Raw genomic sequence first — 15,614 nt, forward strand, 5'->3', positions numbered from 1 at the left:
CTTTTAATATTAAGCATAATAGCTCATAATAAAAGGACATAACCGGAATTCTAGACATTAGCTTTGTAATCCTATTACTTTTAGGATATACTTCTTAAAAAATTCCTATTACTAATTAATTTTTTTTAAAAAAAACGTATTATATTATCCAAATCCATTTAAAAACAGGAGAGCCCATATATGATTATAAAAGCACGAATATAATATTGATAAATCAAAATAACTCTAAAATATTAAATAGAAGAACTCATAAGGAAATGACATAGCTGTAATAACTTATTTTTTGGACTACAATAACTTCTCTGTTTATTTTTTAATATATAAGATTTTAAAATTAATACAATCTTGTCTATTGAACTCTTATTAAAAATATGTGGAAGGTTTAATAAAATCAATTTCATAAGAATCCTCCATATTGGTAATACATTTACCACTCTATAATATTCAATACCAAAAAAAAAATGTTAAATGGACTGCATGAGGTGATAAAATTGAGAAAACATTCCCACGATAATATATTATTATATTATATTTGAACTGCTTTCCTACTCAAATAATATTTTTTTATTATTAATTTTTCGTGTAATATAGAAAAATATACCCAATTATTAAAGAAGAACAAAGAATTTTTTTAAGAATATAAATGTTTGAGAAAAGAAAGAAAAAGGTTGGTAAGAGCCAATATCATTAATAATTTTGCAAACATAAATATCTAAAAGCGGAATGTTATCAATCTTTTTACTCTTTAAAAATAAAATTTATGGTGGATAAAATTATTATCACGATTAAATATTCAAAAAATGAGATGAACTAATATTAAGAATCTAAATCAACAAAAAATAAATTAAATTTTATGTTAAAACCAAATAATCAAATCTTTCCATTAATTATTTGGCAAAAGAATCCAATTCAAAAATATGAGTAAAATTATTTTTCAATTAAAAAAAATTCTTAGGGTACATAAATTTATTCCATAAAAAGAGTGTTAGAGATTTAAAAAAAATAGATCACAAAGTCAAAACGATTAGTATAATATTAAGAAGGCCATACAAGTGTTAGAGAAAGCATAACAAAGCTAAATCCTGAACAAGAATAAGCTTTCAAGACTATATTATAAAAAATCGACTCTGGTATAACGGGATTATCCTTAGTATATGCCTCCGGCGGAATCGAAAAAATATTTCTATGTCATGCATTACTTGCAAATATTCGATCAAGGGGCATGATATTGTTAGCAATAAGAACAACTGGTGTACCAACAACAATTTTATTATGATGTCGTACAACCTACTTTAGATTTGATATACTTCTTCAAATAATTTAAATAACCATCATAAATATATCAAATCAGAACAATAGTGCTAAATTTATAAGGAAATCAAAAGTGATAATATGGGATGAATCGTTTTTGGCTAAGCGTCAAACGATCGAAACAATCGACTAGAGTTTTAGAGATATGTTGGATATTGATGAATCATTTGGTGGAAAAATAATAGTTTGGGATGTGTTTTCTGTCAAGTACCATTAGTAGTTCCAAAATTGACCAAAGCAGAAACTGTAAAATCTAGCTTGCCAAAATTATACTTATGCTCTCAAATGAAAAATATTCAAATGACAAGAAATATAAAAGTAAGAACAGATCCAACATTCAGTGACTTCTTGCTTCGTGTCGAAAACAAATAAGAGCATCCAGTAAAAGATGATTTGGTTCTTCTAGAACACTTGATTATCAACCCCAATGGTAATAGTAGTGCATTTAATAATGAAAATCTATATTTTCATCATTAGATTAAAACGCAATTTGTGCAATTTACATGGTAGAAATTAAAGAGCTATCTTAGCTAGCAAAAACGAATATATTGATGAACTAAATAAAATGTTGATTGTTAAGTTTTATGGTAAAAACAAATATTTTTCAGTTTTGACTCAACTGAAGATGATACCAACAATAACTACTAAGAAGAATACTTAAATATTTTCATACCAAATGGCCTTCTACCGAACATGTTTGTTGTCAAGTTCATTATTTTTTACCTATGTTAGTATATATATATATATATATATATATATATATATATATATATATATAATAGACTAAGTTAAAAATTTATCTTCTATTGCATATACGTTAATTTTGAAGAAAAATATGTATGTCATGTTACTGAAAACTTAGACTGAATAGCTTATGTAATAGTATACAGATGGTATATAAAAGTTTTGACAATAACGTCATACATCCAGAACTTATGATACTGGTCAATATGCTTCTAAGTATGTGTTTATCCCCGAATTCAACTTTTGTCTTCCGAAACTAAAGAATATCCTTTTAAGTTTGTGTGAAAATAATTTTTAGTATGTTTATATTTTGTACTTATAATAAATAAAGCACAAGAACAAACATCCTAAATATTGAACTATATTTACCACAATATATTTTCTTATGAATAACTATATGTTGCACTTTCAAGAGAGATATCAATATCGATAACAAAAGTTCTGGTTATAGCAGAGTAATCAAAGCATTAGAAGGAAACATATACAAAAAAGACACTGTCTATATAGAAGTATTCGATAAGATACCATTACATTAAATACCTTTAAATTACAATACATAATTATTTACGTAATATGACTAAAATTGATCATTTATGTGAGTTATTATGATATCCTTTAATTTTGAATTCACGTATTATACTAATGTAATAATATTTTTCGGCATTTAGATGATTGTTGTGGTATTATATATAAAATTTCTCCCATTAATTAAATTTATTATTCCTTCATATAAATAAATATTTAAACATTATGTGTCTTTATTAACGTGCAACGCACGTTTATATATATATAAAATGTTAAAAAATAAATACTCATGGGGCTTACGCCCCATGCCTTGGGACTTACGTCTCACTGAGGCATATGTAAAATGTCTCGCCTTATGCCCGCGCCTTTTAAAACACTGACTACAAGACCTAATTATTGTTCCAATCACCTTTGGGAAAAAATAGCACTTTAGTCCCTGCATTATTGGTATATTATACTTTTAGTCCTTGTATTATCCGACTCACCATATTTGACCTTCAATTAAATCATGTGTGCGTTTTTTATTCTGTAATGGAGATGAGAACAATTAACAGATGATTAACTGCATTGAAGGACAATTCTGGAATTAAATGTTTCTAGTTTTAGCGATAAGAACTTCACGATAATCACAGTTTTTGCAATCACCTACTGTAGGTTTGCACAATATGAGACTTGAGAATCGGAATAATTGGTTTCCTTTAGGGCTTACCACCATGGAATCCGAAGCTCATGTGTCGAACTTGGATATGAAATTTCGCTTTAAGAGTGCTTCTGACGTTTTATACAATCTAGGTAAAGGTTGGACCAATTTCTTGTCAAATTTGACAAACATCATGAAACTGGCTCGAAACCCAGAACTTCGGAAAAGCGAATGTGATAATGCTGACCATCTTTGTTCGATTTTGTTCATGAAATCATGATATTACACCCAAATAGTGAGGAGATGAGAAAGAAATTACAACAGAAAGCTAAGAAAGGAATGACAAATTATTACTTAAATAAAAAAAAGAGAATGAGAGACAAACTCAGAAGACGAGGTGAGAGGAATAGAACATTATTCGGATGTCTATTCTCAGTAGTCAGTAAAACCAATCTGCGTTCAGCGGATTCAATCCGCGACATAATTCGCAGTCAGCAAAACTATTCTGCGATTAGTAAATTATTCTGCGGTCAGCATAAAGTCTTAGCAAAATTCTGAATTATTTTTCACACTTTATGTTCTAACTCCTGACCCTTTTGCAGTCCCTAAAACATTCTACAGTCAGCAAAATCTTAAAAAAGTAGTTTTTTTCTCACTTTTGGCAATTCTTGAAACTTTTTCTCCAAATTACTAAAGACACAAAATAACATAATATGTGTGTAAAGGACATTATTAAAGCTTATGCAAATGGTATAAAAATACTGTAATTTCTCGGCACATCAATCATATGTGGCACTATCTAGTGAAGGACCCATTATAAGCGAGTTCAAGTAACACTAGAACTGAAATGACAGTCAATAGTAAGAATTGGCGTATTTTTTTCCAATTCCCATAATACCCCTAAAGATATCGTTTGAGGTGGTAAGCAATTTTAAAACAAATAAATAGTTAGTTAAAATAAAAATATAGCAAAATTTACGTACTTATAAATAAATAATTAAAAACATACGAGGGATCTTGCATTTCTGTACATAAGCAAGGCAAAAAGAAAAAGAAAGAAAGAAAACAAGTACTAACACAAAAGAAAACAAAGTATATCATTTTTTTTATAGTACTTAAAATTTTCCGCTTGTCTTCAATTTTAATTTTTATGTTTTACTCTTATAATTGGCTAAATGACAATGTAACAATTTTGAAACGCCATATATAAAATATAAACAAACAATTTAAAACTAAAATAATAAATAAGTAAATAAAAACAACTACTAATTCCCAATAGGAATATATTCACTAGGAATCTAGAACTAAACTTGTCTATGTTAATGTTTTGACGCACACTTCGTAACTTTAAACAACTAAAGGGAAAACAACGTTAATAAAAAAAGATATGCTGCCGCTGAGATTTGAACTCAAGACCAACAATAACAATTGAACCCACACTATCGCTAAGCTACGCCCCATGATTGTAATAAGCGGGTTCATTTTTCTTGATATATCAAATCCTCAATGAATTTAATCAATTTATACATGTAAATAGTAACATTTTTTCAGCAAAGTTGATTCAGTTGAACCCCTTGATCCTACCTAGGTCCGCCCCTGTCACTATCAACCTCATCTATAACTTCAAACTTGGCATTGATCGCCTTTTAGGTTATTTACATAAATATTGGTACTCATGACGTCATACCATTTTTATCATGAAAACATAATATGAGTTCTTAAACATAATATAAAATACCTATATGAATATCTAAGCTATAGCTTTGTTTACCCTTAAGATTGGATGACAATTAAACTTATAATGTGGTTTTAAGGACACGTGATTTCACCTAATACCAATTGATAAATGTAAAGATTAATAAAAGAAATTAACAATAACATAAAGCAAATCAGTATTGAAATTTAATTCAGCCCTCGAGCTAGAGTGCCCTCGAATTGGTCAGAACCAAAACAGTTAAGAAATAAGCAAGCTAATGAACAAGAATATGAGCTAAAGAGAAAGTGTTATATTGCTTTGATATGTGTGAATCTAAGTGCCTTATAAATGATTGGAACTCCTCTTTATATAGTACAGGAATTCTAATTATAGTATAACTCTAATTACATAAGGAAATCCCATGATTAGCTAATTAACCATCCTTGATTTGATTCTTTCCGAGATTTCCGCCATGATCTTCGACCAGTCGCGAATATCTCGCATTTATGTTATTATAATACCTTCGATCTTGCTTGATATCTGTCTCATTTGGTCTCAATCACCACTGGCCTCGATCTTGATAGGTACTTTGAATCTCGAACTCGGTACTTTATCCTCGTGCCTCGATCCGATCTATTACGGGATCGATCTTCGATCCTTCACACTGGTTTCGATAATGCATGCCAGTGTTGTTCCCCAGGCATTTAATGCATGCCAGTTGATGGTCGGCCACTAGTGGTTCCGAACCGTCACTGTGAAACCCATAAATAGGCCCTTTCCTCATTGATTCAAACTTTACTTTCAATTTCTTCTAATCTCCAAAGCTTTTTACATCTTTTACGTTTTTCCATTCTGCAAAATCTTCAGGTTTTGTTGTCAACTCTATCTCAAAACACCAAGTCTTATTTTCTTCTTCTTCTTCAAACTCAAACCCAAAATGGCGAAAACGTCAAAAAATGTGCCGCTGAAACAAAAAGCTTCCTCGTTTAAGCCGACAGGCGAACAACCAGCGGTAGAGCCACTCCCTGAAGAATTCTTTCCTCCGTCGTGTGTCCTTGACTCTGATTTCAAAGTTGAAAAGATCTACTCGGTTCCGGGCCGATGTGATCCAATGTCGAGATACATATACACAATCACCAGTGGCCTTTTAAAATAAGTTAAAAAGGACTAAAACTAGGTAGACAAGTACGTGGTGGTGCCCTCGTCCAAAGAGTCAACCACTACGCATGTGGGGGGTTTCTGAGTGTTTACACCTACCCTTTCACATTGGGTCCTCTGGATCCGATTATCGTGGACTTCTACAAGAAGTATGAGGTCACCCTCGGCCAAATTCATCCTTATTTTTGGAGGATCCGCTTCTTTGTGGGCCAAGTCGACGGGCTTCCTTTTACCCTTGACCATCTTATACGCTTATACAACCCCCGACTTTATCAAGGGGGATAATAAAGCTTCAACGTCGGTCCTCTAAGTCAGTTTTTGCGAGCATGGATAAGAACAGGGACCGAGTTGGATGGGCTGATTTGTCAGAGTAAAGACCTCAGACCTGATCCCGGCCGAAAGCATGCCATTTCCAGAGAAATGGAATATGAAACATGAGTAGAACTCTAATTTTTTAACTTCTGCTTATTATTTTCGCTTTTTCTTCCTTGCTTACTGGCGTTTCATTTGGTGTAGTCATTGCCTGGATGCCGAGTGCAATTCCCCATACTCAGAACTGGGTCACGAGCCTAGTGTCGACATCGAAACACGTTGAACGCGCATGGAGTAAGTTGTCGAAAGGTCAATGGGAGTCCTGAAACTATGGTAAGTTTTCGCTTGTCTCGACAATTCTGATTGATATCCAGATTTTCCCTCGATTTTACTTGTCTTTATTTTGCAGGTCTCGGGAAGGATGTGTTGATGAGGCCCCCATCAGGTGATAAAGAAAATTTTCCCCAGCCGTCTGTTCTAAAATAGAAGAAAGAGCGGAAAAGGAAAGAGACTTCAAGCACCACGACATTGGACGAGCAAAAGCCCAAAAGAGGCGGTCTCGTAGGGGGAATGTTATCCCTTTAACTATGGACTCAGTCCTCAGGCTACGAGAGGAGCCCGAAGAGGGTGAGCAAGAATAGAAGATAAAGATGATTCCAGGCTGATAACCCGTACATGAACTAGTACTGAGGCTCGGAATACCTGGAACCATTGGAGATTGACGTTGATCATCTTGGGCCTAATAAGGTTGGGAAGGAGATTTGAGACCAAGTCCCCGAGCCGGAAGGAATTGAAGGTGTTTTGCCTCGGGGAAAAGAGTCCATTGAAGAGGCGATGTATGTCAACGTGGAGAATGAGCTCGAGGCTCCCCAAGATGGAGGTAGCGCTTCAAGAGACCCTCAGGGGCAATAGAGAGTGGGGATTCCCCCTTGTTTCTTTTAGTGTCTGATTCTTTGATACACGATGCTCAAGCCATGGAAACTTGACATGGCGAAGGAGCTCACGGAGAGGAAGATCTCTTTCGTGGTTTATTTGCTAGGATAGAAGATGCCACCGATTCGAATGACCTAGAGATTCCGAGAAAAAGCTCGGGTGAGGCTTCCTCGGGTTTTAAACTGACCGATCAATTCTTGGCTCCCAGTATTGATCCTGGCGCAAAGAACTATCGTGATCTCAGTCCCGGAAGATGCTTGTATTCTTGGTGTTGCCGTAGGAGTGGCAATCTACCTCTGAGGTTTGGTCACAGAGGAGGATCAAGCCCAGATGGACGTGGTAGGAGCGCCTTGTCTTTTCAACGAAGCCCAACAAGCTTTAAACCGGGTAATCTCTGATTCTCCTATCCATTTTTGTACTTAAATTTTTCTCCCTTAGCATAATTTTTCCCTTCTATGTTTACAGGCTTCGGTGCTTCATCACGAGCTTTCCTCCGATTCCGAGGGTAACTGAGCCGTTATGAGGTTGATATCCAGGGGCTTACCGAGGAGAAGAATGCCTTTAAACTTTCCAATGCGCAAAAATAAGAAGAAATCAAGGGCCTCCGAGCTGAATTGGCTACGAATCAGAAAGAACAGAGGGAACTGACCGAGCAGGTAAATAGTCTTAGAAGCTCATGGCCTCAGTTTAGGAGTGGTGGTTAACAATTTGATCTCACAAGTCCAGCAACTGCGCGAAACGATCGGATAACTCTGTGGAGAGGTAGATATGGTGAAGGCGGAAACCATAGTGTGGAAGCAAAATATGGACCGTCTTGCCTCAGAGAAAGAGACTATTCGAGCTCAGTATCCTCGACTGAAAGCTAGCTCCAAGGTATGAAAGAGAATAACTTGGCGCAAGCCAAGAAAATAGAGGAGCTCCAGGCTCGGTTGGTCACGAAACTTGCAGTGGCAAAATCTGAAGCTGAAATGGCTAAGTCTGATGCTGGGGCAATCGTGGTCGTATAACAATCCAATGTCGAAGCTACTCAAGCTCGAGAAAAGGAAGTTGCTGATACTGCAATGACTCGAGACTGGGTCACCGAGCTTGCCAAGTGCCAGTCTCGAAGGGAAACTCTCGAAGAGATCCATGCTAGTGGCTTTGATCTCGCTGCCGAGATCAAAGATGCAAAAGAGCTTGAAGCTGAAGCCAAAGTGTTGGTCTCTTGTAATGATGATGATTCCGGGAGCATGAGTGGATCCGAGAGCTGAGAGGATCCCGAGGGTGAAGGTGTTGCTCCTGGAGAAGATTAAGTCTTTAAGATTAGTAGTGTTTCTTTTTAAGGCTGTTTTAGCCTTTGTAAAGAGTTTTTGATCGGGTTATGTTGCCCTTTGATCATGCCCAACTATGCCTTATAAAAAGGACAAAGCGGTCACTGCAAATATATTCCGGTTACAAGTCCGAAGTCGAATCTCACAAGGAATTAACCTATCAATCACAGCTAATGAACTTACACAAATTCACGTATTCAATATTCAGAGATATTTAAGTAATAAGTTGGATGTTTACTAACTAAATATTACGTAATGAAAATGCAATAATTAATAAATAACTACTAACAGTTTGTAAGCAAGAATGAGAATGATCTAAGGTTCTGATTTTTCCTCTTGTTGGAATTCTTTCCGCTATGTTTGCTATAAATTTGCCTAAGTCTTCTCTATCGATCATGTGCACTCTAACTGTTGTAACTCTCTCCTGAGTAATTATAACAATATACTAGATATATTCTCCCGAATTACGCTAGTTGTCCTTAATTACAGCTCACTTAAATCGTACCTAAGGTTTCTTTATCCCTAATCCCACATTTAAACCCTTCGTATTGATCCCTCATATACGTTAGGAGTGATGTTATTCAACAACTACCTAAATATGCACTCTCTCCCGAGTAATACACACTAACTAGATACAGTCGATTGAGGGGCCTTCAATCAACAGCAATCACAATATAGTTGAACAAATAGAGAAAATATTATGGCAAATCTATATTAGCATAACAAGAAATTCATCCTCCAAGAGGTTCCATCAAAACCCTAGGTTAAGAATTTAGTATGCATAATCGTTTTCACAATCATAATAATAGAATTAATCATCAATGATAAAAACAAGAGGAAGAAAGGTAAAAACACTATGTCGAATCTTCCGCCTTGCTTCTTGCCTGTTCTTCCTTCTGAATCCCTTCAAAACCTTCAATCTCCTCTTTTTGGGCGAGGTGGGCTTCTTATAGGGCAAGGAGAGTCGCCCTGGAAATTACACAATTGACCCTAAATTTTTAGCTCTCGTCAGCCCATCCGCAGCTGCTGATTGGACCGCGAATAGATCGTAGATTTGACAAAACTTCTGTCCGCGGCCGCGGACTTGACCGCGGAGCTGGCCCTTTCTCTTCTTTCTCATTTTCGATCGTGTTATCCTCCGATCGGCCTTCCATGCTCCATATTGACTCCAAAATACTCTTTTAGCTTATTCCTAGCTCGGAATGGCTCCTGCAAAGCATACAACTCTTAATTACAGCATTTTGTTATCTTTTACATTCAACATTGATAAAGTGCGGCCAAATTAGAGTGTAAATATTATCTAAATTGTATGATTATCATCTACTATCAACACCCCACACTTAAACCTTTGCTCGTCCTCGAGCAATCAAACCACATCTACAGAGGCCTAAATTCACTGAGCGACTTCCTTAACTCGTCACACTAAGAACATTTCACAAGAATTGAGCCCAGTAGTGTAACATCTTTTCCTCAAGAGTTGACTCTCCCATGCCACACAATATTCCTAACTTACTCACTTACTCTAACGCAGAGGTTAAGACTCACTTTTCCTTCATGAATCAAGTGCTCTCTTATAACAAACGAGAGTGGTTCCACACACAATAACAGTTAAGAACAATTAGGAACTCAAGATAGAAAGAATTCGCTCACTCTCATAAAGAACATTCATATACCACAAAAAATGCGTCATAGGCTTGCCCGTAGTATACTACTCCACTAATCGAGCTCATTCAGTGTAGGAGCAAGTAGGACTTAATTTGGTTGTAATGTAGGCTGTGGGACGGGTATGATATATTTAGGTATAAGGGTGACTACACCTCCCTAAGCACTTTAATACATACATTTTAACATTTATGACCCTACTTTTGTCAAACCAAACTCCACATTTTCATCAATGTGTATTGCCCCATACTTCTTTAAGCACACTTCCATCAAGAGTCACCACTTATCAAGGAATATATATATATATATATATATATTTCACAATACTACAACTATTTTTTTTTCTTTCTTTTCCTTTTTTTTTCCAATTCAAGTGGCTCTTACTTATTCAACACAGTGCACATTTCTTCTTGTTTCACTAGTTCCACTTAAAAGCCAAACCAACCACCCCACACTTAACTTTTACAAAGTTTATAATAATTCAAGTGCTCATGAGAGGTTTAAAGGTTCAAATAAAAGATTAATTCAAACAAATGTGTAAGGCTTATAATGTGGTTGCCAAAGAAGCAAGATTACAGGCTCAAAGAGGTTAACTATGATACATAACAATTAGGCGGGTAATATATATATATATCTGGATCAACAAAGAAATGCCTATATCACTTCCAAAACTGAACAAAACTACTATTTTGCTTTGCAAACACACGGGCAAGTTCTAGGCATCAAATGCAGTGCACAGAATACAACAATCCTCATACACACATGGCACATGACTCACTCCAAATTGGATCATCGAAACACTCTAGTCAGGGTACTGAAGTCAAATTAAGAGCATACAATTTAAGGCACTTTAACAAGAATCAACAATTGAGCCTAAGCATCTCACTAAAGTACCTACTGTATTCAAGGCATAACGACGTTAAGAGATCCTCTTTCCATATCAGCCCATCGTCCACAAGTACCTAACTAAAATTTAAAAACTAACTATACCCGGTTCAAACCAAGACCCTTGGAAAAGAACCGTGGTCCAAAGAAAAACCAAGGGGGAACTGATACACTACCTACAAAAGAAAATCTTTTCTTCTCGTTTTTTTTCTTTTCGATCGACTTAGACCCTTAAGATACCCGTAGAGTGATATCCATTGTCGGGACAAGTCGAAAATTTGAATTTTTCACACATTCACACAGTTAGACAAACTATCCAAAGACGAAAATCAAACTAACCAAAGACTAGAGTCAAGCACAATCAAGCTACATTCCTATATATATACACAACATACAAATGAAGTAGCCCCCACCCCACAGTTAAAAAGATGGCATGTCCCCATGTCATACAAAATAAAGTAATGCGAGGTAAAGGAACTTCCTTGGAAGATCAGTCTCGATCTAAGACAGTGCTGGGGTCGAGGTGACATGCCCTCCCCAGCACACGCAGCCAGCCCATGATTTTCTTCTCTGATTTTGCATTTTGGGTGGCCAAGGCATTGACTCTCATCCCCAAATCCGTGACGGAAGTATGCAGCCCTGCCATGTTCTACTCCAAGACTGTTAGCCACGTACTCCATCTGCCTACAGATGAACCTCCAACCGGTGCTACTTGTTCCTATGGGGGTGAGGATGGCCCAACCTGTTCCTGTGGGGTTGAAGAAGGCCCAACTTCCTCCTGCTCGTCATCGCTCTCCTCTGATACCTCAGAATCATCATTATCAGTTTAACTGGGTGCCACCGTCTCTTTCCTAATGGTCACTTTGGAAGCCCAAAACATTGTTTCTTTCTTCACCTTTCTGTCCACATTGGGGTTCTTTGACACCCCTACAGTCCGACACAATCTAGTGACCAGAGATGGGAAGAAGAACCCATACCTCCTCAGTGTTGAACGGATGAACATCTCAGAGTGAATAACCTTGGCCACATCAAAATCATGGCCATTCACGAAGCACCAGATCAAAGCAGCTCGTGGTCCATTGACCTCAGTGGTGTTGTGGGACGGCAGCAGTCGACTATTGATGATGTACAACCAACACTTTCCTTCAAAGGTGTGTGAGGCGGAGTGCAACTTCGATCCCTGTACAACCCATACTACCTCCTTATCTAGTTTACAGATAGTTTGGAAAAACAATTGCTAATTTGTGGGTTCTCGCTTGTAACTATCATAGTAATCCACCTCCCCAGTAAATGCAGGCAAGCGATACACTCTCCTGATGGCTTCAATAGAGGTATTCACCCTCTTTTTTCACACAATACAAATGTGATCCTCATGTTCGGAACGGTTGGCGTAGAATTCCCTAACAAGCAACAAGTTACCGTCCTCCGGCTTCTCGAAGAAGATGTCTAGCCTGCACCTAATCAGCTCCCTATACATATTGGGGCACCCATCCTGGAGGGAACTCTTGTCAACTCCCCTTTTTGGTACCAACTTTCTAATATCCTTCCAACCAAAACGGTCTTGGGAAGCTCTAGAGACAAACCTGGTGCTATCAAACTGCCCTGAACTGGCAGATGCCCATGCCCGAGACGAACCACTGGTAATGCGTCTCTTCTTTGAAGATCTCATTTTACATGAACGGCGCCAGGTCCGCGACCAGATCCGCGGTCATGGACAGAAGTTTTGCAGACTCTACAATTGATCCGCGGTCAGATCTGCACCGCAGATTAGGCGTCCAAGATGTTTTTTTGCTTTTTTCACATTTTTTCCTATCTCCGGGATACTTTCGTCACCCCGAGTCCTTCCTCTATGTATTCTTTAGTTCCTGCACCTTAGTAGATCGATCAAAGTAAAAAAATTGATGGGTTTCCTCCCATCAAGCGTCTGATTTAACATTGCACCACGACAATTTATAATAAACCACGGGTTGCCTCCTAGGAAGTGCCTGATTTAACGTAGCGGCACGACGTAGATAAGCCTATTTAAAGTATGCCCAACATCGGAGGCTCGATCAAATGGGTCACTGACACTACCTTTGCTTCATCCATGGCCACATAATGTTTTAATCTATGTCCATTGACTCTGAACGTGTGAGAGTCATTACTCGCAGCAATCTCTATGGCACCCGTGCGGTGAATTTCAACCATGCGGAAAGGACCTGACCATCGTGATTTCAATTTTCCCGGAAATAACTTCAGTATTGAGTTGTATAGCAATATTGTATCTTTGGGTTTAAAATTTTGCTCAATAATATTTCTATCATGTATCATCTTCATTCTCTCCTTGTATAATCTTGTGCTCTCAAAAACGTGATATTTGAACTCATCAAGCTCGTGCGACTCCGTTACTCTACTTGTTCCTGCAACTTCACTATCAAGATTCAACTATCTCAACGCCTACCAAGCTCTATGCTCCAACTCTACCAGTAAATGACACGCCTTACCAAATACCAACTTGTATGGAGACATGCTAATTGGAGTTTTGAAAGCGGTTCGATAAGCCCAAAGTGCATCATCTAACTTCCTTGCCCAATCTATTCTAGTAGTATTCATAGTCTTAGTCAATACACTCTTTATTTCTCTGTTCGAGACTTTCACTTGCCCACTTGTTTGTGGATGGTATGAGGTGTCCATCTTGTGGCGTACATCATATTTCTCTAACAACTTTACGAAGGCTCGATTACAAAAGTGAGTGCCTCTGTCACTGATTATTGCCCTTGGAGTGCCAAATCGAGTGAATATGTTCTTTCTCAAAAACCCCATTACCCCCTTTGAAACATTTGTAGGGAGTGCTGCAACTTCCACCCATTTGGACACGTAGTCCGCATCGACGAGTATGTACTTGTTACCATATGAGCTGATGAAAGGCCCCATGAAATCGATCCCCCACACATCAAACACTTCTACTTCCTAAATTGGGTTCATAGGCATCTCATGTCGGCGGGAAATATTCCCGGTTCTTTGTCATTCATCGCACCCCTTTATCTATAAATGTGCATCTTTGAACAAAGTTGGCCAGTAGAATCCCGACTCCAAGACTTTCGCAACTGTCCTTATTACCCTGAAGTACCCGCCATATGGTGACGCGTGACATGCCTGCAAAATAGAAGACTGGTCCATCTCGGGGATACATCTTCGGATCATGTTATCAACACAAATCCTAAATAGATAAGGCTCATCCTAATAATACATGCGACAATCATGAAAGAATTTTTTCTTTTGAACAGAGGAGAGATCATAAGGGGCAATACCGTTTGCCAGGTAATTTGCAATGTCTGCATACCAGGGCGCTTCCTTAAGACTCGTGGCTAGTAGTTATTCATTTGGGAAAGTTTACAGAATCTCTTCTACCTCACTCTTCTTCTCAGCTCCTTCTAGCCTAGACAAATGATCAGCTACTTGGTTCTCCGTTCCCTTTCGGTCACAGATTTCCAAATCAAATTCTTACAACAGTAACACCCATAGAATCAAGCACTATTTTGACTTCTTGTTCTCGATTAAGTACCTGAGAGTAGCATGATCAGTGTAAATAATTACCTTCGAGCCTATCAGGTATGACCTAAATTTGTCAAATGCGAACACCACTGCCAGCATCTCCTTCTCGGTCACAATGTAATTTAGCTGGGCTCCACTTAGAGTTCTACTTGTGTAGTATATTGGATGCATGATTTTATTTTTACGCTGCCTAAGCACTGCCCCCACAGCATAGTCACTTGCATCATACATCAGCTTAAATGGTTGCTCCCAATCGGGGGCAACTATGATAGGTGTTGTTACCAATCTTTTCTTTAATTCCTCAAAAGCTACCCTGTAATCATTAGAAAACACAAAAGGGTGATCTTTTTCAAGTAATTTACACAAGGGGTTAACAATTTTGGAAAAATCTTTTATAAATCTCCTGTAGAAACTATCGTGCCCAAGGAAACTTCTAATTGCTATGACGGAAGTGGGTGGTGGAAGCTTTTCTATCACATCAACCTTTGCACTATCCACCTCAATAGCTTTACTTGACACTAGGTGCCCCAAGACTATACCTTCACGTACCATGAAATGACACTTTTCCCAGTTGAGTACCGGATTAGTCTCGGTACACCTTTTCAAAACTCTTTTCAAGTTCACAAGGCAATCATCGAATGAATTCCCTACCACTGAGAAGTCATCCATGAAAACCTCCATTATCTCATCTACCATATCTGTGAAGATGGTCATCATGCACCTTTGGAATGTGTCAGGTGCATTGCATAGACCAAATGACATTCACCAAAAAGCATAGATTCCATAAGGGCAGGTGAACGACATTTTCTCTCTATCTTCTGGGGAAATAGAAATCTGATTATACCCCGAGTACCCATCCAGAAAGCAAAAGTGAGACCTCCCTGCCAATCTATCTAGCATCTTA

At 37.5% G+C, this 15,614-nt stretch overlaps 1 protein-coding gene across 1 annotated transcript; it reads right to left on the reverse strand.

Annotated features, from left to right (window-relative positions):
• Positions 1–13,612: 13,612 nt before the first annotated feature.
• On the reverse strand, positions 13,613–14,089 carry LOC138879803 (uncharacterized). Its single transcript, XM_070159437.1, has one exon. The coding sequence runs from the start codon at positions 14,087–14,089 to the stop codon at positions 13,613–13,615; it is 477 nt and encodes a 158-aa protein (XP_070015538.1).
• Positions 14,090–15,614: the final 1,525 nt, after the last annotated feature.

This window comes from Nicotiana sylvestris, chromosome 10 (assembly GCF_000393655.2).
Source record: "Nicotiana sylvestris chromosome 10, ASM39365v2, whole genome shotgun sequence".
In the NCBI taxonomy this organism is placed as follows: Eukaryota; Viridiplantae; Streptophyta; class Magnoliopsida; order Solanales; family Solanaceae; genus Nicotiana; species Nicotiana sylvestris.